Here is a 27,943-nt window from a genome sequence, read left to right on the forward strand (position 1 = left end):
CAGCAGAGAAGTGACCCCACTAGACCTTGATCGCACGGTCCTTTTCATCGGGGATGCCATGGCTGGAAATCTCCAGAGCTTCCCGAATCTGGACTCGAACACGGAGAGACAGAGAGGCAGGCCTGTCTCCAGACTGGCAAGGGAGTGGTTTTAAGAAACAAGGGAACTTACTTACCAAACGGAGGCTTGTCCTGGGCGCAGTGAGGATCTTAAACATTTTCAGGGAGACCTTCAAGGGATCCCCCACCTCCACACACACACACACACCCTCTCGCTCAGGGCTGCAGGCTTGAGAATGGCTCCCACGTGGGGCGGGGGCGGAACAATCGCACCTGGTACCTTTCAAGGGCAGGGAGGGGTGAGGGACCCGCCCTTGCTCCCCGGGGTCAGCTCCCTGGTCAACCCGAGGTCACGTCCTCTCCAACAGAGGCTCCAACTGCTGCTTCAAGTCAGGGTCTGAGAACACGTTTTATTCATTTGGGGGCACGCCGCTTGTTGTCAAATCCTTTCCGAAAACAACTCGGTACTAAAAGAAACGTCTTGAATCATCTCGATCGTCCTTTCTCAGGGGATAGGGACACCTATGAGGTTGGTGGCCTGTTTGTTACCTTTCAGCTTTTCATCTTTCTCATGGAGATTATGCTGGTTTAAAATAACAAAGACCTTCTGGATTAACCAGCTGCTTTAACCAGAGATCTTTGTTTCATTTTTTGATCGTGTCTTTGTATTTTTCATTTAAAACGGACACTTAGGGGGCGCCTGGATCGCTCAGTCCGCTGAGCGGCAGACTCCAGGTTTCGCCTCAAATCATGATCTCGGGGTCCTGGGGTGGAGCCCCAAGTCGGGCTCCAGGCTCAGCAGGGAGTCTGCTGGACTGTTTCTCTCCCTCTCCCTCTGCCCCTTACCCCTCTCCAAAGTAAATACATAAACCTTTAAAAATGAAACAAAATGCACACTCAGAGTGGTTGTCAGAGGTATAAGGTAAAGGACCTGTGTCTGTGTGTCTTTGTAGAAAGAGGGGTCTTGCCTCCTTTAAGGAGAAGAGACGACCACCCACCACCTTCCTGAGAGAGACCAGGTGGAGCCCATTCTGGGAATTTACAGACCACTCCTTAGGAAGACTCACAGCCTCAGGAACCTCCCGGGACCCCTCGTTCCTCTAGACAAATAAAGTGGGAGACGCACAAACCCACGGAATCATGAGTTGAAGGTGGGTTACCTTAGACTCATCCCCGGTGGAGCCTGGTCTGGGTTTGAGATGTGAGAGGAGCAAGTTCTTCCTCGGTGGGCACCAGAAAGCCTCGCCTCTCTGCCCTCCCCACGCCCTCTCTTACTAGCGTGGAGAGCGCCTGGGGGAAATCCGAGGATGCCATCCCGTGCTGGTCTTGCCAGGCCCCTGAGTCATTTTCAACCACCGCCCCGTACCTTCAGGTAATGGAGGAGCGACCAAAAGCAGGAGGGAAAGGACAGTCCTTCCCATCCAAGTGCCGGGGGGAAAGTACACGGGGTTTGGAGTCAGGACCCCAGTGGAAATCCCAGCTGTTCCACGGAATCCACGGTATTAACCAGGAAATTAGCATTATGGAATCTCAAGGCTCTTGACGGTAAAAATGGGAGGAAATAGCCCTAGTTCTCACACGGTGCTTGTGTGAATCCAACAAGGGAACCTATCATCAGTATTCATCAAGAAGTAATTACTGAGCACGGCCACGTGCCAGTCCTTCCTTATAAGATTGTTTTTTTATGACTATTGACTGAATTGAATACTTACCCAGAGCCAAGTACTAAGTAAGGTAAGTGGGTGACGTACGTGCTCTCACTGGACCTTTGAAATGACTTCTCTCGTACCTTCGTTATGTTACAGGTGAAAGTTACACGTCCCGGTTACAAAACCTGCCCAAGGGGAACGACTGCACGGTACGGAATTCTGCCAATAGTAACCCTAACCGAGCTTTCCCGGGACCCTGACCTCCCCTGAGTTTTGTAAGGCTTCCTGCTGAGTAGAGCCTAATAATAAGGGATTCCTAAGTATTTCCTACTTCTTCCTAAAAAGAAAATTCCCTATTAAAAAAAATTAAATCTTTAAATTTTAAAATTTAAATTAAGTTTTTTAAAAAAATGAAATCTTATAGACTCTTTACCCTATTGTTATCCTCCCCTGAAATACAGGGGGGAGAAATCTTTATAGGGGAAGATTAAGATCTGCTGAGAAGTACAGCAAGCACTGCCAGGTTTTAGCTCTCTGTGTGTGCAAATCACCAGCTGCCCTAAAGAAATAGTCAAGAAAGCTGGTGTCTCATATATTCAGTTAGGAATATATCCTAGGAAGCATAGTTCCCCCGCTCCCCCAGTTTCAACTGTATTTGCACTAGAAATGCCAGTGCTTGAGGATGGCTCAGATCCCAGGTACTTACTTCCATGGGTGCTTTTACTCGTTTTCATCACACCGCTGGACCAGAAAGCAGAATAATGCCGCGTCCAGGCTTGCGGGGAAATCCAGCGTATTTTTGCTGCCCCCTTGTGGCCACCTTAAAATTACCCTCGTCTTCAAGAGACCCAGAACCTGAATTAAAATTTTCCAAGTAAAATTCCTCCCTTCAGAGGACTAAGTGTGCATTCTTCGTACCATAGTCATCGATAGGAAAAAAAAAAAAAAAGTTCAAATACACTTATTCCCTGATTTTTAACTGCGTTGTGACTGATACAGTGAGTACAGTGAGGATAGAATTCTCAGCTGCATTCAAAAGGAATCTTCGGATGGAAACATCCACTGTGTCAAGTTCTTCCATTTCTCCAGAGTTTAGTTCCGGAGCTGGATCATTAACCCTATTATCAACACAAATAAAACTTTATACCGAAAGGGACAGGAGGAGGAATTATGGACTTATGGTGTAATCTGGCTTTCATGAAAACATTAGACAATAATAGTATTTTAAGTATAGAGAGAAAAGACACAAGAGAGAAATTTTTAGTCATTTTAAAGTAGTTTGCTCCTTGGGGCACCTGGGTGGCTTAGTTGGTTAAGCGTCTGACTCGTCGATTCGGCTCAGGTCATGATCTCATGATCATGGGATCGAGCCCCAGGCTGCCACGCTCCACGCTTACCTCGGAATCTGTGTGAGACTCTTTCCCCTTCCCTCTGCCCCTACCCCTGCTTGTGCATGTGCTCTCTCTCTCAAATAAATAAGATCTTTTAAAATAAAATAATAAAAATAATTAATTAAAAGATAGCTCATCAGTGCTATGAAACAGCAATAACCCTACTGAGAGGCTGAGGAGAAAGGAAAGAAGAGAACAATAAATCACAACAAAATACGGGAACTGACCAAAATATGCCTGGAAATTTTAAGAGGAATTTTTTTTTACTGACTCGCCGAAAATCAAGTTAGTTCATTTGAATGTTTACCCACCTCTTCTAAAACTTTAATGCTTATTGATAGATCATCCCCAGAACATATCCTAATGTTAATAGGTTCTCCATCTCCCAGAAACACTGAACACATTAAAAAATAAATATTTTATGAACTATACGTGCGTGCTATGGACTATCAATAATCAGACATTGAAAATTATTTTTTTGCTCTTTGGTTGATCTCTTTTTTGTCAAGATTTACTCTCTTCCACTCCCACTTACACTAAAAGGGAGCAGTCTTTAATTTGGGGGATAAGTTGCCTTTGGATCAGCACAGATATTATAAGATATATTTACTGTAAGCCCCATACATAGTGCATAAAGACACCGTGTTTTACTTTGTGGGAAAGTTTATGTGGATATTTGGGTATAAATGAGTTAAAATCATTTAGTTATCTCGTCTGGATAGAACGCCAGGCACATTACTAAAATTCATACTAAATATTATACTTCCTATGAAAAATACATTTCTTTTGAAAGGAGTAAAGCAACAGATTTTATCCTTTTTCGGGGCTGGGGTTTTTGGGGGGGGGATGCTTTCACTGCTATGGATTCTCTCAGAAAAAATTACGTAGATGCACAATCTTGCGATGAGTCTTGTGAAGTTCACAGCCCCTTTGAAGCCTTCCGTGGGCCCCCAAAGCACTCCTGACAGCCGGATCATACCCAGAGCTGTCCTTTCAGCACCAGTGAGGCCCCTCACATTGTTGGAAACAACACAAGCCCACCCAGCCTGAGGCAGAAAGTAGATCTCAGTTCCTGTTTAGACGGTGATGGGGATGTACCAAGCTGGGTCTCTGGACCTGTGATTCATTGGGTTGTAGATCTGAATTTCATTCAGCGCATTGGGGGGTGGTTAAGGTCGTCCTGTTACCCTACTCACAGAAATAGGGTAATGAAAATTATGTAGATGTTATAGATAGTATTGCTGGCAATATCTAGTGCACCGATACAAACTCATTTTTTTTTTTTTTTTTTGCAAATGCCCTACACCCTCAGTAAATTACTGAAACCAGGGTACATTACCAAAGACTGTTTTACAATTTGAAATGGATCCAGTTCTCTAGGGACAATATATTGAGATGGCTAGTCCATCTCCTAGAAGCTGGATCATTTCTTCCCTCAAAAGACAGAATTCTTTGGATGGGGGGGGGGGGGTTGAAATTTGCTGAATTTGCTGAATTGTTGCCGAAGGCTTGGATGATCTGAATATATATTTAAGAAATAAAATCTGACAACTGACCTTTGAAATGGATTGGGAAGAAATGAAGCACGGATTTTTGTGCCGTTTGCAAACCCGACAGTTATTTCTAAGGTGCCTAGAAGTCATAGCATAAAATACGCCTTCCCCTTCAAGTCTGTGCTAACGTCCAAAGGACAGAGTTCCCCTGCGTTCGCTCCTGTAAGGAAAATGGAAATCCATATTACTGGTCCATGTGTACTACAGTTCTTAAAATATCTCCGTCTGCTCCTAAAGTTTCCATAAGAGAATGCCAGGAAGTCTTTCACGGATTAACAAGAGGGGAAATGGAGAGTTTCAACGGAGCTTCTCCCAACCACGTCTCCCCACGTCTCCCTGCCTGCCATCCCATGCACACCTGTCAGGGCGTGCTGTCCTTTAGCCACGGATGACCTCTCCAGCCACATGCAAAAGATATTAACTTGACATTTTCCGGAATGTACCCTGACCACAGGAGACATCCGTTTGCTTAATGTCAGACTACACAGGATGCAGAAGATTTTCCCCACAGCCTCCAGGACGGGCCTGTGAATTTAAGGAGGCTGAGCCCCATCCCCAAGCCCAGAGTTTCCATTCTGATGTTAGAAAAGGTTGCCATTTCGTGGCAATCACCACGACCCCTGCAAGGAGCGAACGGGGGTATTTTTCTAGCGGCGAAGCAGGATTGCATTTCTGAATGGTGGTAGGATCCATCCTCGACATGGCTCTTGAAGAAATCCATTCTTTTTCTTCCTTGAATTGGGGAATGAAAGTAGTTCACGGGCCCTTACCAAAGATGGCAGGTTCTGCTTCCTAGCCCCTCATTCCCCTACTTTTTCTTCATTGGATCTACCAGTTCCCTTCTTCTCAAGGCCCAGTCCCACCCTGCCGATGGTTAAGAGCCTTCTCCCTGCCGCCATGATTGCTGAGTTACTAGGGACCTCTCCCTGAACCTCTGCCCCACCGTCTCCTTCACTGTAATCCCTCAGTGACATGAAGGACACAGGGATGAGTTCAGGTCCCCTGGGCTGCCTGCTATTCTTCTCCATCTCTCCAAGATTGGCCCAACCAGTCTAACTTTGTACATCCCTTCCCTCAGCCCTGACCGGGACACAACTCTCTATTCTGCCCAAGCCAACCCACCTGCTCAAGTCCAGCTGGTCTCCCCCACAACCCCTGGGAAAATACACGCCCCCATTCTACCCTCTGCAGCCTGATAGGCTAGGCCTGGCCTTGGGTTTCTGGACTTCCATCTACCAGTCTTTGCTCTACCTTCTCTGGACCACAAAGGGCACCAAGCTCCTGGTTTCTGCAACCCCACTAGTTGGCGCATTTAAAGCATTCGTTTCCTTGGCAGATGAGAAAATGGAAAAAATGTTCTCCAGGTCAAGAAAGTTAGAAAACATTTTCTTGGTTTTAATGAAAACCTCAAAGACATACCATAGGGACCAGCCCCTTCTGTAGAGAGGTTTAACACCTCCCTTTATGAGCTGCCTATGTTTGGGTGAGTTGCTGAACTTCTGAGTCTCCATTTGGGGTCTGAAACCTTGGGAGTTTCCCAGGTGAAACTAAGACTGGCCCCACACACAGAGAGCCAGGAGAGGTTAAAGGCACAGGAAGACCACTCCAGAGGGAAGTTGGCGGGTACAAGAAGCAAAGGGACTTACTTCCGAGGCTTGAACGGGATGCCACCAGACAAGCAGATCTCTGAACCTGTTGCCAAAATCTTAAAGGTTATATGGAGACTTCAACGAGGTTCCGGCACATACACCATCTCTATCAAGACCATGTCCTTAAAAAGGGTACCCCACTGTGGGCACAGGGTTGGGGGGGTGGGCAGAACCTACATTCCAAGGATACAAGGATGTAAGGAGCCTCTGAATGCCAGAGGCCAGCTCGTAGGTCAACCAACTGTCCTGTCTTCTTGGTGACCTTTTTCACCTCCATTTCTCCAACTGTGAAATGGGAGAACCAAGAGTACAGGCCTGCCTGATATTTTGTAAGGACTGAATGAAACGAGGCTACCTCATTACTGTTATTCTTATTTTTGATATGTATCCTTCTAAAGTGAAAGGTTAAGTTTTCTCACTTGCCTTTTTAATTTCTAAAACTTACATAAAACTGTCATATACTGAAAACTTACTATACACAGTCCTCATCTGGCATGGTACCATTAGCAGAAATGCACGCATGTGGGAAATATGTCCTCATGCATCATGGTTCTGTGGGTCGAGGTCACCACATGCAAAATGAGGGCTGTGTGCCAGGCACGGTGCTAGACCCTTTTTGTCTTTTTTTTTTTTTTTTTTTTTTTTTAAGATTTATTTATTCATTTGGGAGAGAGAGAGAAAAAAAAACATGCAGGGCAAGGGACAGAAGGATAGAGAAAATTAAGCAGACTCCAGACAGAGCAGGAAGTCCGACTTGGGGCTGGATCTCATGACCCTGAGATCATGACCTGAGTGGAAATCATGCGTCAGATGCTTAACCAACTAGGCACCCAGGTGCCCCTATTTTCTCTGTTTGAGGTAGGAAACTGGGTGTTAGAATGAGCCTGAGGTTCAAACTAGATCTGAATAGCATCAAAGACCACATGCCTTCCGCGGACATATGTGTGGTGCTTTCTCGAAGAATAAAGCAGGATAACAAAGTATGTATGTTTTTAAGGTGTCAATCCACAGGGAATAACTTCTTCACCATTTGATAAATCACAAAGACATTTTCACTTAAAATTATTTTTGTGGGGGCACCTGGGTGGCTCAGTGGGTTAAGCCTCTACCTTCGGCTCAGGTCATGATCCCAGGGTCTTGAGATCGAGCCCTGCATTCGGCTCTCTGCTCAGCAGGGAGTCTGTTTCCCTCCCCCACTTCTGACTGCCTCTCTGTCTACTTGTGATCTCTGTTTGTCAAATAAATAAATAAAACTTTAAAATCACGTGTGGAGTTTGCTCTCTTCCTTTGATGTATCTTATTTCAACCCTCATAAATACCCTGAAATTTATTTCAATATCCATTGGATTTGCCATTTCAAAAGTGGTTCTGTCACTTTTGTAATCTCATAAAGCAGTTTGCAGAAGTGAAACGCATTGGTTCTATCATTGTGAGTAGGTAAGCAAAGCTTTGCATCTGATACAGGAACCGAAAAATAACGAGCATTTGTTCGTGACATTGAGATCCGGCTCTGGAATATAGTCCTGTGCATTCAGCCAATAGTAGCTAAGTCTTATCATGGTGGATTAGGCGAAGTGGTCTAAAACACCTTCATACTTGAAGCTGCCTGTCTTCCCTTTATCCTTGAATTTATTTGATCAGAGGACCATATTAGGAAAACTTTATCGAGTGATAATAATGTAGATGACGCTGCACTAAGGGCTTTGTAGCAACTACTCACTGTATCCTCGGTTACTCTTTAAAGTAGGTCTTGTTATTGGGGCACTCGGGTGGCTCAGTCAGCTAAACATTCAACTTCCGGTTTCAGCTTAGGTGGAGATCTCACAGGTCGTGAGATCGAGCCCCGTGTTGGGCTCCATGCTCAGCATGGAATCTGCTGGAGACTCTCCCTCCCTCTCCCCCGCCTCTCTCTTTCTCTCAATCTTTCTCAACTAAATACATACATCTTTAAAATAAAATTAAGTAGGCCCTGTTATTATTTCCATTTGATGAAGGACTAAACCGAGAGACAGAGAGTTGAAGACATGTGTCCCAGGTCACACAGCTAGGAAGCAGTGGGGGCAAGACTTGAAGCAGCCTACGAACTGGAGTCCCCTTCCTGTCTCCATACTGACTCAAGCTCCATCTCTTGTTAGTTCCATCTCTTGCTAACTTCCACTATTTAAAAATAATTCCTCACCCATTTTATGAGCATTATCAAACCACATTTCAACTCGCATTATCCTCCAGAAGTATGTCATGAATCATGGATATTTTTGCACACAAACGCAATTTTCAGATAAGCTCAATTAAAACTCACCGGCTCCTTAATTTCTCGAGAAAGGGCCTACATAAATTAACAGAATTCGTGTTCTTTGCTATTGGCAGACATTGCCGCTTGCCCTAGGTTTGTGGCTTGAAACAGACCCAGCCCCTTCTTCCTCATGAACTGTCGTTTAGGGGATTGGAGGCTCTGGCATCTCAGTATTTCGATTTATCTCCAGCAGTGACTCATTTGATTCCAGTGATCGAGTCCCAAAAGCCCAAGGAGTGGACGGCCCATCCAAAGATCACTATCTGACTAGTGAGACCAACTTAGCCACTTTATGGTGGAAGTTGTGAATTGCTCGGAGGTTTTCTAAAGCACACAATGTCACTGGCTCGGCTTTCCTGGCTGACAAACTTGGAGGAGCCAAGAGCGATGGCATGCTCTCGATAAACAGTTCTGCAGCTGTTGAAAAGGTCAAGTGGTTTAGCAAGTTCTTGTCTAAGAACAGCTCTTTGCTTCCCCGTCTACAGGGTCACTTGAGATCAGGGGAAAGCTGATGGCTCTCCACTGAGCCGACCATTCATAGGTAAGCAGCATTAAGTTCTGAGTCTCCCTCTTGGCCTTCCTTGCCGAACCACCCCTTGCCAAGGAAGGCGCTGACAGGACCAGCAATGCAAGGAAGCCCTAATACCAGGAAGTCACCAAATTTGGAAACAGTGAAAGCACTAGGTCATACTCCAAGCTTTATAGTCACTACCTCCCGAGCTCCTTCACTTGGAAGCCTACGCCATGCTCTGCCTTGGGAATCTATAAAACACTTTAACAGATATAAGGTGTTCAAGCCTAAGGGTCATTGTCTGCCTTCATGAGACTATCTTTCATTAATCCTGCAATGAAAAGAAAAAGGAAACTATTAAACCAAAAGTCAGAATACTTCCATTCCTAATAAAACAGAACACAAAGACTCCTCTGCCTAATTTAGACTTTCTACTATATAAATCTTATTATCACTTCCAGAGGCCATCTTTTGTCTGTAACACAGAGTCAACATTGAAAGAATTACATTCCAGGTTTGACCACTAAAACTCCAAAATCGGGTGAGGTGGATGGACGGCCACTTCTCCAACTAGCATGGGAATGTGAGTCACCTGGTGGGGGGTAGTGTTGCACACCAGGCTCTTCTCTGCGTGCTAGCGGGCCGCTGATGGCACTCGAGGGCAAGAACACAGAAGGCACATTCCAAGGGGTGAAGAGCTTCACAAAACCAGCAGAGCTATATCTTCCCGGAAAAGGGTTTTCAGAGCTAATCCCCACTGAGTGATTGATGCTGAGTTTTGCTGGTCGAGTTACAGTACTAGCCTCACAAAGACTTAGGGGATCATCATGGTTAGAGTACCTGCTAAACCAACAGGAAATTCTGCTCTTCACTAGTATAGTCATTGATTAATCATTAAACCAAGACAGCCAGAAGCCAATCTTTTGCTTTTTACAGAGGATTCCATTTCCCTGGTTCCTATGCTCTGTACTTTTCCTGCAAAGGCTTCTTCCTGATTTTTTTTTCCCCTCTGTGGTTATTCCTAAAAGACATACCTTATGCACTAATTTACTCAAGAATTATACCTTTGAGATCATCAGGGCACCCTGGGGTGGGAAGGTTCCCGCACTGAAAATTTTTTTTTTAATAAAATTTTGTTTAAGATTTTTTATTTTTTTAATTTGACAGACAGAGATCACAAGTAGGCAGAGAGGCAGGCAGAGAGAGAGAGAGAGACGGAAGCAGGCTCCCTGATGAGCAGAGAGCCCGAGGTGGGGCTGGATCCCAGGACCCTGAAATCATGACCTGAGCCAAAGGCAGAGGTTTAACCCACTGAGCCACCCAGGTGCCCCACACTGAAAATTCTTAATTTGGTTTTATTGCCAGGGAAGTCTGATATCTTAGCTTATGGCTGGAGCTGAAGAGTGAGCACCACAGTAACGAGAGGAGAGAGTGGTGTTGAGGCAAGTAAGGGAAAGCATTGCTGATGTTCAGCCCTGGGGGAAAATGTTTAAGATCCTTTAGCTCTTCAAAACTTCCCCCAAAACAATCAAGCTCATGAAGAAATATGTAGGAATAAGGATATTCATCAAAGGAATCAAAATGGAATAATCAATATTTCCACCAATGGGGAAGCAGCTAAATAGACGCTTGTATTTATTGAATATTAGGCAGCCATCAAAAATGGTGACACCATCTGCATTAATCAACGTGATAAGATGTCTGGGGTATAATTTGGACATCAAGGCTCTAGGCAGGTAACAACAGCATCATTCCATGAAGGTTTTGTACGTGTGTGTGAGAGAGAAAGTATAGAACAAGAGACTTTCAAGAACATGTGAACAAGTCACTTGGAATTTTGGATCATGTTTATTTTCCTGCATGGATTCTCTAAGTCTTCTCATAATGTGTTATTTTTACAATAAAAAATAAAACAGCTACTCAGCAAGTATTTATAAGCCCTTACATCTGGGGTGCCGAGGAAGAGCTAACAGTTCTGTAAGTCATCAAACACCAATGATGAGTTCTCTCTGTGTTATTATTCTCATACTAATTCCAGTTTCACACTTTCAGGCCAAGATGGCCGCTTCGTCCCCTACAGGGTAACATCATTTTGACCAAAGTGCTTGCCTTGACAAAATTATGGGTAATAAATGAATCGAAACAAATTCCATCATTAACTTTAGTACCTTTCTTCTACTGCCTCTGGACTACCAATTTAGGAAAGAAGGAACAAGATCCATTTTTGAAGTTCACAAGTATATTCTAAATGTATTGGGCTGACCAAGCACATAGCTAGACCTTGAAGATCCCCACACCATGAAACACAGTCCCAGTATTCTGCCTGGGGCTTTTGGATAACTCATCTGAGGGGAATCCAACTGCCCTGAGAGGTTGCAACTACTCTGAGATGCCAGGCGGTGGAGAGCTGATGGTAGACACAGAGAGAGGTCATCTGAAGAACAGATGCCTCTTTAGTCCCTGACCCGGTCCAGTCCAGCCTCCCCTGCCCGGGGAAACAGACTGGTGCATGAAGACATTCCCAATAGCTTTCCTCCAATGACCTGACTACAAATGCATGAAAGAGAAGCCAGAACCACCCAGCTGAGCCCAAGCAACCCAAAGGACTGGAGAAATAGTATTAAGCTGTTATCTGAAGCCACTAAACTTTGGGGTTTGCTCTGTTACCACAGATAACCAAATCACCAAGAAACAACCACAAGCAGCTTTTGTTATTAATCTGATCACCTTCCCCATGTTCCACTTTATTTTGGTTTCCAACCTTGAGTAAACAGGAGTTCATTTTCATGGGGGAAAATAAGCGCCAGTCAACATTAGAAGTGTGCCAAAGAAGGCGGCATCATACCCATCCGAAGGAAAAAAACTTGAAGATCTGACAATATTTCAAAGTCTGAAAATAAGGAATACCTACTGAGAACTGTATAAAACGCTTTCATGGACGATACCTGAGAATACTGTGTTTGTTTATGCTTCCCCCCTCCACATACATCCCCACCCCTTATAGGAACTTCAAACAAAATTCCCAGGGGCAGGGAAGGTCTATTGCTTAGGAAAGATGAAGGATTATGGCAGTATTAAGACAGTGCATGGGCAGGATTTCAAAATCAATATAACAGAGTCCATGGGCATTGGGAGTGACTTGAACAACATAGGCAGAAGTAGGGTGAGCCCTCCACTTTTGATTCTAACCCCTGAAATGACGTCCATCCGAGGTAAAACACTAAGGGCCCCGAAAGGAGTCTTCCCCTGACTCAGCAACATCAACCTGGTTAAACAATAAGCAAGACAGAGGGGAATGTGCACCTCTGGAAATAACTGGTGATGCACTTGAAGTGGTAACATTCAGGTCTAGCCAGTCTCTAAACTGGATCAAGGCAGATCAAATAGTTCCAGGTACTTGGTTGATAGAAGAAACCAGAGAACTCTGCAGACCCAACCATATATGACTGAAAATACATTTCCCAGAATGTCTGCATTACAGCACTACCTGATAACGTAAGGCGAATTTCCTAGAATTATGTATATCACATAGAAGACCAGGAAAAATTCAAATGACTAGTTGGTTGGCCTAAGAGTTCAGTGTCAGGAACCCATGAAAGCCAAAAGTCTGGGTCTTCGTCTTTTCATTGAAGCCATCTGGACCCAGCCTCGCTGCAACCATCTGATGTTAATAATGTGATATTGGCTTCCACATCTAACCTAGGAATATGGACTTTCCGAAGATTGAGTCTGAAGTCATTACGGATGAAAGGAACTTCTGATGAGTCTTTGAGACCACAACACTGTTGATTCTGTTAAGCTTTGTTCCATTCTGTTTGGGAAGTGGGGTGGTAGAAATGGGAAAGCAAGAAGAGGATAAATGGTTCAAGCCAAGGTTTACCTGCAGAGTTTCTATACCTCAAAACAGCATCCCCGGAACAAAGAACTTCCATGAACAACTCAATTAATATACAGACTCGCTGCACTTTTTTCAATGCCTTTTATTGGTTGTACATTTTCTTATGAGATCCACACACCATTTCTTTCAAGGACACCTTGCTCCTGAATACGTTACGTTATTTGGCCTAGCTATGAAAGTCATAACGAGCACTCTGACGAAAAGAGGTGGAGGGGTGTCTTTTGCCATGATTCCTGTCTTCTCTATCTTCAAATTGTTGTTTGAGTCAGTTCATAGATTGACACAACATTGAACACAACACACACAGTGTGAAGTTTTGCATACACACGCACAAACATCCGGAGACCATGACAGTGTCGGCGGCTCGCTCCTTCCTCCTCAGCAGCAGTATGAAACTGAAGAATATCCTGAGATAGGAAATCAAAGTGTAAGCTCCTCATAAACAGAGGAGTCCCAGTTTGACTGAATGTCCCAATTTCATTTTCCTTTTGAGGTCACCATACGAACCATGTAACAACCACTTAGTTCAACATCTCAGCCATTTCCTTGGTCAAAAAACAGAGAGTCAATGAACTATTTTGTATCACATCAGGACTTTCCTCTTCCTCTACTGTGCTCTTAGATCAGAAAAGAGATGGGAAATTATAATGTTATGCTTTTTACACGATGCTGTTGTTCGGAAATTTCACCATAGAATGACCTAAGAAAGGTAAAATTACACCCCCCACCTTTGGCAATTATTAGAATTCCTCATTGATTGACTGAGAAAAGGCCAGTTATCCAGGCTGTTAAGTATGTCCCACCAATGGTATTTTCATGAAAAGATGAATTCCCCAAGAATAAGGACGTAGGACAGGTGGCTTCTCCAAATGTTAAAAACAAACACAGTGCCTTTAAAGCCACATTATCCTTCGATTCAATACATTTCTGTTAACTCTGTCAGAACTTAACCTACATCAACACAAATGGTTTCATCTACCCCAAGTCCTGTGCATTAGCTATTTCCTTGGTTTCGGGAATTTGAGATAACATCACCATTTACAATAAGCAGTAGTTCAAAAGAAAACAACATCAACAATGCACACAACCTAGATAACAGGAAAACGAAGCTAAAATAAAAAGGCATGGTGGCCACAAAAACCAATATAGCAAAGATAACAAAATGCATGCTTCTCCTCAAAACAGATATTTTTAAATATAATCTTAGAGCTTGACTGAAGTTATCAATTGATATTCATAATTTCCCTTTCCCAGACAACAGTGAGAAATGTTTCTGCCTAAGAGAGGAGGTCCACACATTTCCTTATAGGGAAAAAGAATGATGTACATACTTCCTGACTCCCTTCCCTCTGCAGCTCATAAGCAAAAAGTTCCCAGGGCCAAAGCATCAACTTCACATTCACCTCGTAGGCATGGAAACATTTCACCCAAATCCTTCACAGGTCTGTATGAACTTCTAATGAATTCCATACTGGGGAGTTCAGTCTGCCTCATTCACGAAGAGAAGACAGTGCCAGCCATGAAGAAAGGATTTCCACCAGGAAAAGCTAGCAGCACGTAATACATAGCAGGAAAGATGGGGGAAGTCAGTCAATGAGGGAATCCACAAAATGGCGGTCATTCTGCTAGTTCACCCTTCCCAGAGACACAGTGTTGGAGATGGGTTTCGAAGGATAGGGATGAACAACCTCTCAAACCTCCTTTCATAATATGCCAGATATTAGGAAGAGATTGAAGGGCCTCCTAACTGACATATGAATTACTTCTTTCTCAGCATCAAGAGATTGTAAAGACCAGGCATGGTTCCACTTGCCCAACAGCTGTCTTCACAACAAACATGGCTTACCAACAAATGTGGGACACAACACAGGAGGACAATCATATATACAAACAGAAAAGGTCTATCATAAAATTCACACAATATAAGGGGGGGGGGAGGATGTATGAGCTTTTTCCTTACAAAGACCAGATTAATAACCAGAAGCAGCATTTTTCCAAGACAAAACTAAAGCATGAAGGAATCTGGGGCAACTCACCTATTTCACTAAAATTCTTGTAAAGTTCAATTCTGTACAGAAGTTACATCCAGCATCCCATCAGGATTTTCACAAAATATATAGAAAAATCTTTGTGTCTTTAAATAAAGGATTTGAACTACATCCCTAATACCTCTCTCAGCTTTAAATGACCTTTAAATGTGATAATTCTGTGCAGCAGGAAATATGTTCCAATCATGGAAGTTACTTACATAAAGAAGACATCTTGCCTTTAAAAATACCTGTTATTTTATGAAAACACCATTTCGGTTCACATAGAAAATCACTCCACTCAGAAAATAAATTTGGGACTAGAGGATAAACTAAACACGGGGTATTATAACAGATAAATTGTCTGTGTTTTCTTAAAATTGAGCCTCCTCAGGTGCTTTTTTACACAGGGATTGGCCAAGAACTCCACAAATCGTTGCCAAATGTAACTTTCGGACACATACAGAGGTCTAAAATGGCTGCTGGAAAACCCCAGCTGTTAAATTTGGCTGAACGGTTAAAGTGGCACTATCAGAATCCACCCCAGACTATGAGTGTGTAAAAGGTCCCTGATGGGGTTCGATCAATGCCTCAGAACTCCCTTGTGTTCTGTTCATGATAGATAAGCCACCAGTTGTCACCTTCCGAAGGCGGTATTGGTTTCCCACTACCTTTTTCCACCCGTGAACCCCAAGGAAGGTAACCATTAGCTTGACTCTCTGATCGGACCCTTCTCCGTGCTAAAATTGTACTTTTTCCTACACGTCGATGAACAAAAATGGCAACTCCTGCCTTTGCAAATGGAAATTTGGATATGCCACGGCCCATCAAGAGCCCGGTCTCGCCCCTCCCTGCCACGGAGATCAGGTTATTTGTAACCACTTTAGAAAAATAAGCAGTTCAAGAGTCTCCATGCCTGGTTATCATATACTGATTTTTTTTTTTTTCATTCTCTTTCAAAGGATTCTTGCTTAAACATTTAAATAAATGGCCTTCTCTTTTTGCCCTTCAGCCTCCAAGCCCTGTTAGCATCCTGAGTACAGCAGAAGCCAGGGCAGACATCCTTTGGCTACAGAATTCCCCAGATTCTTTGGCGGGTCTTCAAGTAATCATTTCAACCGAAGTTCCCAAGCCTTTAATAGCCACAGAGACTTTCCAGCAAAGAGGAACAATAACAGTAGCCAAATGCTCTGGCTGGAGGTTGATGGGATTTTCAGATGAGCCTCACACTCTTCAGCCTTCATCAAACGGTCCTCCCCTTCCCTTCGCAACAAGGGACCCCCAGGGGTACCATGGAACATAGTCTGGAAACCACTTCTGTGCCCTCGACACCTCTCTCCCCAAGTCCCCAACACACACTAGGTCAGACAATTTGAGATCAAAAGAAAGTAAAAGCACTTTTTCCACACAATTCATTGCTTATGAAAATTCAAACGAGCTTTGAGTGTTATGTTTTAAGGTTATTGATTCTCCTCTCCTGATGATGACCTGTAGTGTTTTTCTCAGAACATTCACAGTCCTCTACCTTCTGAAGAAAGTACGCACATCAGATAAGCTTTGGTGTTCACCTTTCTGTCCACGTCAGCCATCAGAACTAAACATGAAGACGCTTGGTTTTGTATTCATATTTCTTTACCCAGGGGGTAGCTGACCAATGGGTTGTTTACTCTCAAAATGCTGTGAGGCCTCTAATCATTTATCTTTTTATCTGGGTGTCCTCAATTTAAATTGGTGACTTGGTAGAATCAGCAAGACTAGGGAAACAAGAAAATTTTCTGGCATCCAAATCAATGCCACTCTGAATCTCCTTTGAGTTCAATATTTTTAAGGAAAAAAAAATTACTGTTCAGCTTTTTGATGGGTTTTTCCAGAGGAGATCATGTGCATAGTAATACTGAAAATAAGTTGGGGATACACCTGCCTGTCAGCTTCTTCTATCAGCTTATTCTTCTGTGGGGACCCCGGTTTAGCACTGCGTCCCGAGTGTATCTTGTCTCCCAGCCCCCAAACCTAATTTCACATCACTGTTCACCCGTAAAGTCCAGAGTCTACAGACAGTCTCCTAAGGTAGGGGCCTGACATGCTTTTTGGACATAGCTTGCGGGTTCCGGTACAAATGAATGTTCGTGGTGACCAAATGCTAATGATGCTAATTGCTCATCTCCGCACCAAGAGCGTACTATTACTGCAGAGGCACGGATACCCAACCCAGCAGTCCTTCTGTACAGGACGGATGGAACTTTTCTTACAAGATCTTATCATCTGAATGAGGGTTTTGCTAAAAGTTCTCTGAGCTGTCCCTGACATTTTCAAGATTTGGGAACAATGGAATCGAGGTAGTCGAACCAAGGCAAAATTGTCTGAGCTTTGATCTATGAAAATGGTTGGATCCACTCCTTTCCACGGGAGCAGTCAGTTGGCCCGGGGCACGTGGGCCTAGTGTAGGAAAAACAAGCAAATGCAATCAAGAGAACCTGGAAAGACCCGGTGGCTTGGTCAAAGCCACAAACTCTGGAGACTAGTTAGGAAGTTCTGTTTCCTACATTAAGATGCGAGTAAGTGCCTAAACATTCCCAAACGTTCCCTAAAATCTATCTCCAAGTTAGAAGACCATTAGCCTTGTTCCTCGAAAGAGCCCCTGAATCCCAGAAATGCAGAAGGGGACCCAGGGGGAAACGTGCACATACCCCAAAGAAGGGCCAGAAGAGGAACCTTTCCAGACCGACAACTCGAAGACAGAAACACAGTGCAAATCTCCCCAAATCTCACTGCAAACTCCCGAGGACGAAGGGCTCATGTCAACGTTCAAATAACAATATGAATGATGTCAAGATCCTGACAGTCCCGTGGGAACTAGGCTGGATTATTTTTGAATTCTATTAACACATGTTTGTGTTAGATGGGATAATTTTTCCTTTAAAAAAAAAAAAAAATCCCTACCACAAAGTCCTTGACCTTGCTTTGTGTTCTATTAAGGGCCCAGCCCCCTTCACCTCAGACAGCAAAGAGGCTTTTAGAGATTTTGCTTTAAAAAGGAGTTTGGGTCAGGAGCCCAAAAGATAAACTCCAACATTAAGTGTTAATTCCTAATGACTCCATTAGAAAACCCATAGTGGTACAATTATATTTGCATAGCTGTCAACAGTGACCCTCTCAACTTCGGCAAAAGGACTCATCTTTGCAAACACCAGGAACAGGTGGTAAGAGATACGTTTGATGGCAAGGTGCTTTCCCCAGAAAGATAATTTCATTTTGAAGGCTCTGGAATTCAGGTTTTATTTCCCTAGGCGAAGAGAAAAACATTCTTTCAGGTAAATTGCCAGATTGAACACTGAACTATGCTCCTCAGGAGGTTCCGAGGGTCCTTCTAAGTATAATGTATGTCTGCCTGATGACACAGCAGGAAGAAAACTCGTTTCTGAATAATAAAGACACGACAGGACCAAGTCAGATGTGTTGGGCTGTTCTGGGAGAAGAAAGCGGACCTGGGCAGCTTAGGTGGCCGATGGGCCTTTGTATAGGGCTCTTATAGCAAAGAGGGGACAAGTGCTGACAGAAGGTGTAGCAAATTATAGTTGTTCTGGTCCCATAGGGAAGGCAAAGCTTTTCCTAGAAACGGGGTGGCCCAGAAACTCAACCAGGGTTGGCAACCCAAGATCATCCCGTCAGGAAGGAGGCATTTTGCCTAGGCCCCCTAAGATAGAAACGTAGCAACAATTAGGACAGTACCTAAGGGATGGGCCTAAGTCTACTGTCACAGTGAGAGCCCAGAGCTCTGAGCCTGCCTGCACACAAGTTTTTTCATCCCTAACTTTGTCTGTCTTACTTTCTTCAAAGATGACCCAAGAGCCCAGGTGGATGAATTGGAAGATTTTAAGAATTCTACCTGCCTTCTACTTCTGAGGACCCCACGGCCTCCCAAATTCTTACAACCTAGTGCAGTTCGGAGAAAAGGAAAACCAAACGATCGGTGTCTGGGTTCATGATTCTCCCGGCACAAGCATCACACCACAGAGAGAATCGAAATGCAAAACTCAGAGATAACAAGAATGTGATTGACGTCTAGGAGAAGCCTGTCTTTTATTTCCAAGTTGAAGTAAGTTATGTCGGTGATCATACAGAAACAGAAAAAGTAGGTACTCGATCTCATCTGAGGAAAACGGTCCCCTTGGCTTCCCGGGCAAGGAATACTTACCTGAGAGAAAATGAAGAGTCTCCCCCGCTTCCCGGATTCATTTCCTATGTCCATCGTCCTAATCTACGTCCTAATTAGCAGCTGAGCTCAATCCTCACTAAACGGAAAAAAAGTCTCTAGACAGAGTTCATCCGAGCTTTGTGGTTGATGGTCCAGGACAGGAGCTGGCAAACCACAGCCCGTGGGCCAAATCCAGCCGATAGTCTGATTCTGTAAATCAAGCCTAACTGGAACACAGAGCCATGCTCATTCACTTATGCATGGTTTACGGATCTACAACAGCGGACCCAGTTGTGGTAACAGGCTGATGGGACACAAAGCCAAAGATATTTACTACCTGGCCCTTCACGGAAAAAGTTTGCCAGTCTTGGTCTAGAATGTCACAGTCCACATTCTACAGAGAAAGGTTATTGACCCTACGGGGTCTATAAACTGGACTTCACTCTCCTTCCCTCAACAAAAAATGTTTGCAAAACTATGTGTTCTGTGTACCCTGTGCATTTTCCTAGGGAAAAGGTCCTAGCTTTCAACAGATTCCTAAAGAAATCCAGAGTACCCCATTTAAAGCCAAAGAAAACCAAAGAGTATCTTTAGCTGCCAGCATATTTAACAGTGCTAACACACACACACACACACACACACACACACACACCCCTAGACAAGAGGAACACAGAACTTCTACAATAAAGTATATTTTTTTCTTTCTTTCTTTCTTTTTTTTTTTTTTTTTTTTTTCCTATTCTAATAGGGTTTGTTTGGCAGTGTCTTGGCCCTAGATTTTTACTCTGGCGATTTTCCATCTGAATATGTAAAAGTTCAGGGGTCCATAAAAACCGCACCTTCGACTTGCGAATTCAATAAAAACGGAAGATTGCTTTAAGCCAGCGAATCGCCCTCTGAGCCCTCGACAGACATTAAGAAGACAAAATCCCCAGCACAACAGAGGTTTAATTCATTTTACTCGATCAGACCACCGACTCCAGTGAATTCTACGAACGTATGAATCCTCCCTTCGAGGTTGGAGGCAGTCACGTGGCCAGAAAGAGCCTTGAGGCTGGACGTCCGGGACTAAGCATCTAGTTCACTTTTGAGGTGAAGATAAAGTGTTTCGTTAGACAGCTTTGGAAGAACGTTTCTCTCAGCAGAGCTGATGAAATCTGGGGGTCAACAGAGGCATTTTTAGTGTTAAAAACTATGAAAACATCAGCCCTGCTCTGTCTCCTTTGTCATCACTTTCCAAAGACACTAAATCAAGTGTACTCGGAGAAACCAGGAGCCCCTTCAGTCTCAGGGCTGGCTTCCTCCAATGCTGAGGCTAATCAGTATTTTCGTGTCCCTGACGAGGACATCCGATGTGGCAGGAGTGATCAACAACAAAGGAAGGTAGGACCCCAGTTAAAAAGTAAGCCGAAGGATTACTCCCTTACTTCAGATGTACAGAAATTACCTTAAAAAAAAAAAAAATAAAGGTTCCATATTGGTTGGTGGTAAAAAAAAAAAAAAAAAAAAAAAAAAAAAAAAAAAAGCTAGCCGACCAGAGGCAAGCAAAGACAAAAACAATAATAAGGACACACAACAAGCAGAGTCCAGGTAGAGGATCCAGGGACCTGCGTGTACGTACAAGAGACTTCCAACATACATCAACTTAAATATGGTTGGTGCATCTCCACCTTTACTCTAAAATTAGTTTAGAACTTATAACAGTTCTCAAAAAAAAAAAAAAAAAAAAAACCACACACACTAGAATTTAGACTCATAAGACGATCAAGTCCTTCTACTTTAGCACAGAAGACAGCTAATCACCGCGGAGCCCATCATTTCTACGGGGAAAATGTATCCCAAGTTTCAAATCAGTATTCGAGGCATGTGCTATCTCTGACAGTGGCGAAGAGGTCCCCATTGATGAGGACACAGAAAGAAGCCGAGGCTCTTGTTCCTCTCTGCCAATGTTCTAGAGAAACTGTAGGTGAGTTCTCTCTTTTGGAGGTACTAAACCAGTGTCCTCAACCGGGCTGTGCATCAGAATCACAAAGAAAGTGTGAAAAGACCCAATTCTCAGGCTCCACCCTGGACCATCGAAACCCCAACCTTGGCATTGCACGTGTCCATCAGCTCCCCGTGATTCGAGTGTGCGCGAGGCTGAGAACCACGGATAAACTCCGCCGCCGCCTCTGTGTAATTGTTTTGCAAGCTGAAGCCCTGGGTCGGCACACTGGAGAGATGCACCCAGGCAAACACACTTGGTTAAGACTATTTCTAAGCAGAAACCACCCTGAACAGCCAATGAGAGTTCCCTGACTCAGAGCAGAAAGCTGTTTTCCATTATGTCTTTCACCAAACACTGTCATGAAGTGACCTCCATTTTTTTTTTCTACTACTTGATTTTTTTCATAAGATGGATGAAGGAAGGGAGGAATACAACTGTGTTTTGTTTTGTTTCGTGTCTCTTCATCTCAGAGAGAGAAACGGCTAGATTTAGGAAGGTGGGTGGGAAAGTGAATGGCCTTCATGAGGAGGATAACACACATTTCTGGCTGAAAAAAGTTGAGGACAGAGGTAGCTTTCAAGAAGATGAAACCACGTTAGATCAGACAGGTACGTCTTGGAACTGGATACAAAGAAGAGTATGGAAGTACCATACTCACTCGGGGCAACAGCTGTGAGCGAGACAGAGGTCAAGTAAAGGGGAAAACGCAGACATAGAAAAATAAGGAACAGCACTTCAGAATCTAAAGGGGGAGAAGGGAGGTTTTTAGAGAGTAATAATCCCCGTATCTGTCAACTGAGTGAGGTCTCTTCTTCCTTTTTAATGAGAATTCTCCATCCTGGTCCTCCGAGAAAAGCCTTTTTATCAACCCAATGTTTCCTGGTTATTATCCTGTATTTTTTTATTTCCCCTGTTATAATCCCTGTATCTCCCTGAATCACCTCACTCCCGCTTCCTCAAGGAACCTAGAGAACCCAGGAACCTATGTAGCCACAAGAAGGGGCTTTCATTGCATTGTCCACCTGCCGGGGACCCACAAGGGCCCCAGCCAAAAAAGCTCCTCCCGCAGAATGACCTACTGTGTGCTGCTGGAGAGGAAATGGCCTTACCTCAAGCTGTGGAAATCTGGCAGCCCATTCAAGGAACGAATTCAACCCTCCCCTTTAACTCCTCACCTCCTCAAAGAACTTCCACTGTCTTCTACTGTAGCCCTCCCATTAGTAGTAAGGCTTCTTGATCGAACAAGGGGAAAAAACAAAGAAAGAAAAAGGGTTTGGGAAGGATGGCTACTGAGTCAGTCCCTGGGGCATATGCATCGTAAGGAGGGGCAGAAGCAGAAGAAGGCACCGAGTCTCTGTGTGTGGTTTGACACGACAGCTCCTTGCAGAATTGACACACGTCCTTCTTACGAAATAGAGATGTTCACAGAAGCCACTTGGCAGAGCATAAGACCTATCAGATACACACACACACACACACACACACACACACACGGAAAGAGAGGTGATAGAAAACCACATCACGAATCCTATTCCATCAACAGCACAAATGCCAAGAGAACCCAATCTGCGACTCTGAGATGCGATCAACGTGAGTTTATGTTTTCCAAAGTTAGGAAAAGGGTAGGACCGGGCTACCTCGCCACTTCACCTGAAAGACTGTGGTTATGACCCAGAGTTGAGCAGAAACCCAAGGACGTGGCAAGCAGCCACAGCAGCTGAAACAGGTAGGTTACAAGAACTCCTTGTTGATATTGTTAGAAGACTCTTAAAGACGCCTATTACATAATTTCTCCTGGACCACAGACACGACTGAGCTTACAAAATTAAAGCCCTACAAATACCGCCAGCCCAATCTTGCCTTTTGTATCCTTCTCCTTGCATAAAACGGAATCTTTGCAACCAAGCGTTGAAACAGAAAGATTAAAATAACCAAGGGGAGAAACTACAGATCTACGTACAACTTCATCGCTAGGGTAGCACCTTGTGACCAGGGCCAATGCATTCGTTTCGTGAAGAACAAGAGAAGCCGGAGAAGCTTAAGGACTCATATGACACCTCATTAAATATTTAATCACCTTTTGAAGTCCTAAGCCTTGGCCGTATTTCATCCATCTAGACAGTCCATTCTATGCTAGAGATTCCAAGCCCCCTTGGGAGGGGGGAAAAAATAAAAAGAAAGAAAATGGGGAGAAAAAAAAAAAAAAACCTTCTGAGAGGCAGGATTAAATTATCTCAAAGATGAGTTTCTATTGGTGTTTTAGTGAACCTTGCTTCGTCCCGTAAACCCACCAAACCACAGGAGGGCCGACCGAGCGAGTCCGTGGTACTTTAGTCTCCAAGAATCAGTTTTACAAAAGATGCCACGTCTGTTGCTTTGGATTCATGTAGGGTGAAAAACGGATGTTGCTGGGAAAGAAAAGAAAAACACACAGTATTAATATTCGCCGCTGACCAGATAGGAGATGCGCACAACTTCACGGATGTGTTGGCTAAGCAGATTCAAATGACCCCTCTTGGGCTTAAAATGGACGCTTGTTACCTCTTCCCAAATCAAGTACACGTCTAGTGATGTGGACCCTTTAAAGACACCTTTAATCTCTTATTGTACCCCTCCCAGGCTGGTATCTGCTTCTGCTACAGAGAATCTACTGTTTTACAAGATAAACCTGTAATTAGGCTATAAAAATCGCACCTACGCTAAAAACTAAGGATTTGGGCAAAGAAAGCCCAAATGGTGATCTACCCACCACCCTGTCCCCTACAAAGTAATCTTAGACTGATAGAATAAAATAATGGGAAATCTCATAGACTCATGTACATCAATTTCTCAGGAAATGGAATGGTAGCATGAGCATCTCATTCCATAGCCCAGCAAATGGGCAAGGCATTGCTTTCCCTTGACACTGGGGAGCTGGTGTGGACTAAAGCGCTTAACACTGTCTAAGCCACATCAACAGCCACGACTTATGTCTTTCTTGATGAAGAGTTGATCCATCTGGAAAAGAATGTCCAGTGCCAAACTCTAGGTATGGGCAGAGAAATTCAACTTGGAGATTAAAGAATCAAAAGCAAAAAAAAAAAAAAAAAAAAAAAAGGAAAGCAAAAGAAAAAAAGAAGAAAGAAAGAAACGGTCTCTCTTCACACAGATCAGATTAAGCAAACTTTACAAAAACACCAGGGCTAGCAGTCCTAGGCATAGTGGGTCCAAGAGACCACACATTCCAAAACAGTGCTGAAGAGAACGAAACATTCCTCTCTGCACCAGTACAACCCTCCCTCCCTAAAAGGCTCAATTTTGTCACAGTAAATTCCCGGCTGTCACCCGGGAACCTCACACTTCTAATTAAAAGGATCGACATCAGCTCACGAACCACAGCACTCACAGTGGAAACAGAATCAAACCCGCAAACCAAAAAGGGCGATTCCTTCCGACAGAACCCAGTGCCGTGCAGCCCCCTCCGGCCAGCCAGTCACGGCCACCTCCCTCACTGTCTGGTGGCATTATTTTCAGCGACGAGGCTGAGCAGCTAAATGGGAAAGTTTTTGCCTGCAGACACGTACATGACTCACTCCGTTTCCCTCTGCCGTTGGGGATGTTAGTTTATAACCTCCGTGTTGCCTAGCTGTAGGTTTTCTAATTATATTTGTTTTAAACCTGACAGCACAGGGCGACATGAGTCAGCTCTGTGGGGAACTGGATGCCCACCCAGTTCCATGCCCACCGTGGAAGTTTTAGGAAATAATTCAAATGGGAAAGGAACAAAGGAGCCAAACCCAAATGTAGGTAGGTGGTCACTGGTTAAGTATCGTGACTCCAAAAAAAAAAAAAAAAAAAAAAAAATGATAAAGAGGCTTTCTGTTCTCGCCCATCTGGAAGATACAGGTTGGGGGCTGGCTCACAGCCTCACGCCCACCGTTCGCCGGAGACGCAGGAACCTTCGCCCTGAGCTCCCTGTGCAAGTAAACAGCAACGTTACTTCTAATTACTAACCACTTACTCAGCACACTTACCAAGGGCTTGACCACCATGCTCATTAGCTTTCCCACATCCTCTTGACATTTGGTGATCTTTTAATGTCCTGAAAATTTTTACTCTCTAAACAGGACATGTCAAACCTCAGATGGTCTCAGTGACTACTTTCGACGCCTCCCAGTCCCATCGCCTACCCCCTGCTCTGGCTGTTAGCTCAGTGCCTGGAGCCGTAGTCTGTGAATGAATCAAATAACCTGACCTCAAGTCTTGAAGAAAAAAATCTGCAGGCATCGTTTACTTTCTTCTTGGGGCAAAGGCTGTGAGAGGCATAGGGCTGGGGGGAGGGGAGAGCAGGCAGGCATGTTAAAATGGAAAGTGTGACTCGCTTTCTGGTGTGGGTTTTGAGGCTGGAAAAGGTTGGGAGGGAACCCAGTCCCCTCTATAAGCAATGGCCTAAGAATAGCAAAGCAAGGCGAGCAAATGAGGCACCGTGGATTCATCCCTAGGTTGGGTTTCTCAGAAGAGGAACCAGGTACTGGAAGGGAGGACACGACCAACGGTTGTGCCTGGAGAAAACACAGAGATCCAAGAACACACTACCATCAACCTCAGGGCAAGCCACGAGCACTGGCGGTCGCCGTATCTTCTACACAACGCGTCACCTGTTTAGGCTATGATTTTCTAGGGGTACAGTCAGCCTTGCTTAACGCTGTGAGTCCATCTAGAGCTTCCCGGATATTTGAAGAACACAGTCACCTCCCTGCACAATCGCTTGCCTCACCTGAGTGCCATTTCTGGAGGTTATCATCTGGGACAGGGGTCAGCAATCAACAGTCCGGGGGCCAAGGGTAGCCCACTCCCTATACGTAAAATAAAGGCTTTCGGACACCATCTGCTTATGTATTGAATATGGCTGCTCTCTCTCTCTCTCTCTCTCTCACACACACACACACACACACACACAAAACAGAGTCAAATAGCAGCCCACAAAGCCTAAAATATTTACTAACCCTTTGCAGAAAAAGTTGGCTGGTCCCCACTGTAGGGGAAGACATCCTACTGAGTCACGTCCCCCCGTGGGAGTCTGGGAGAACAAGCAAATGAGATGATGTGAAATCACATACACCCCTCAGTCCGAGACGGGGGGAGGGGAAGCAGTTGAGATTTCTGTAAGAGGTACACGTCTGGGTTGAAGCCTTAAATATCCCGCGCTTCACCTGGAAAAAGGATTTTTTCTCCCCTTTCTTCACCAACTCCTACCGTTGAAACAATAGTCTCTTAGCATATGTTTTCCCAATGCTTAAGTCAAAGCATCTGGACTCAGATTTTCCACTTAAAAACCTCAGTTTCACAGGAAAGCAGAGAGGAGTTATAGCCTTAGAAGGCAAGTCCATTTCCAGTACCACACAGACTAGTGTCGTAAAAAGAATTGGGGGGCGGGGGAGGGAAATGCACATGACTTTGTAACGTTAATATGCTGACCAGAAAAGACCACAGCCTTAGAACATACTGGAAAGTGGAATTCAACATCAGCTGCTCATGTATACTAAGCGGAAACTCAGCATTTTTTTTTTCCTCAAGAGTGCTCCATTGAAACCTCTGATAAGAGGTCACTTGGAAGGGGGAAAAAAAATGTTCCACATTTTAAATAGCCCTAAATATATAGAAAATGCTCTCTTATCTGAAAATAGAGACAAACAAGGCAAGTTTACTATAGGAGTACAGGTGTCCTGAGATGCCCCAGAAATCACTCCATGTCTGTTGCACTTTATGTGAAATTAATTTTAAAATGCTCTCTGGGTTACATAAGCATACCCGGAAAGGGTAGCTGGGACTAAAAAGGCCCCTGATTGGCTATTAAAAATATAGTCAGGGAGGGGGAAAAGAAACATACACACACACACACATACACACACACACATTCAGCAAGAAATGTTCAACCCAAACGTGGTACGCTGAGATTTTTTCAAACATTACTCATCTTTTCTCACTCAGCTGTGGTCTTGGTCAAACACAGCCAACAGAACGCTGAGTCCCAGGGAATGCCTTTTTAGAGGGGACAATGGGGAGCCGAAGGAGACCACCCTGTCTATTCTAAAACTCTCTCCCATGTTCCTTTACTGTCCCCCCCATTGGCTAATAGTTGAGACTTAAATCAAAGCTTCACCAACAGAACCAAAAACCCATGTGACTGGCTGTGACCATCCCTTATTGTAGGAATCGGCTTTCTGTACCTCTTCCTGGCTTGGAATCTCCAGGCTGTACTCTTTTTTCTTTTCTTTTCTTTTCTCCAGCTTTATTGAAATATAATTGTAAGTTTAGGCATACGTGATTATTTGATAAACTTCTAGATTATGAAACAATACCTAGAATATGAATAATCCCCACCATAAGGTTAGCTAACACACCGTTCACCTCACACACTTACCATTCTTCCTCCATAATAAGAATCTCTAAGATTACTCTCCTAGCAATTTTCAAATATACGATATACTATTAACTATAGGCCATGCTCTACGCATTCTACCCATATTGTTGCTGAAGGTAGGCTTTATTTTTTATGGCTGAATAATATTCCATTGTGTGTGTACCACATTTTCTTTATCCATTCATGCCCTTATGGACACTTCCATCGATTCTACACCTTGGCTATTATAAATAACGCTGCCCTGAACATGCAAGCCAGATACCCCCTTACGATAGTGATTCCATCTCCTTCAGAAATAAACCCAGAAATGGGATGGCTGGATGATAGA

At 44.0% G+C, this 27,943-nt stretch overlaps 1 protein-coding gene across 4 annotated transcripts in view; it reads right to left on the bottom strand.

Moving 5' to 3' along the window:
• Positions 1-13,070: 13,070 nt before the first annotated feature.
• Positions 13,071-27,943, bottom strand: part of MAP2K6 (mitogen-activated protein kinase kinase 6) — a 123,587-nt gene continuing 108,714 nt past the window's right edge. For 2 of the 4 annotated variants that reach the window (XM_059148343.1, XM_059148347.1), the window contains exon 12: positions 13,071-13,410. In XM_059148343.1, coding sequence (XP_059004326.1) covers positions 13,252-13,410 — 159 coding nt within the window. In that variant the 3' untranslated portion in view covers positions 13,071-13,251. Of the gene's footprint in view, positions 13,411-23,258; positions 23,621-27,943 lie in introns of those variants that run through there. The other 2 variants (XM_059148345.1, XM_059148344.1) reach the window with 2 other exon arrangements.

Source organism: Mustela lutreola, chromosome 15, assembly GCF_030435805.1.
Source record: "Mustela lutreola isolate mMusLut2 chromosome 15, mMusLut2.pri, whole genome shotgun sequence".
In the NCBI taxonomy this organism is placed as follows: Eukaryota; Metazoa; Chordata; class Mammalia; order Carnivora; family Mustelidae; genus Mustela; species Mustela lutreola.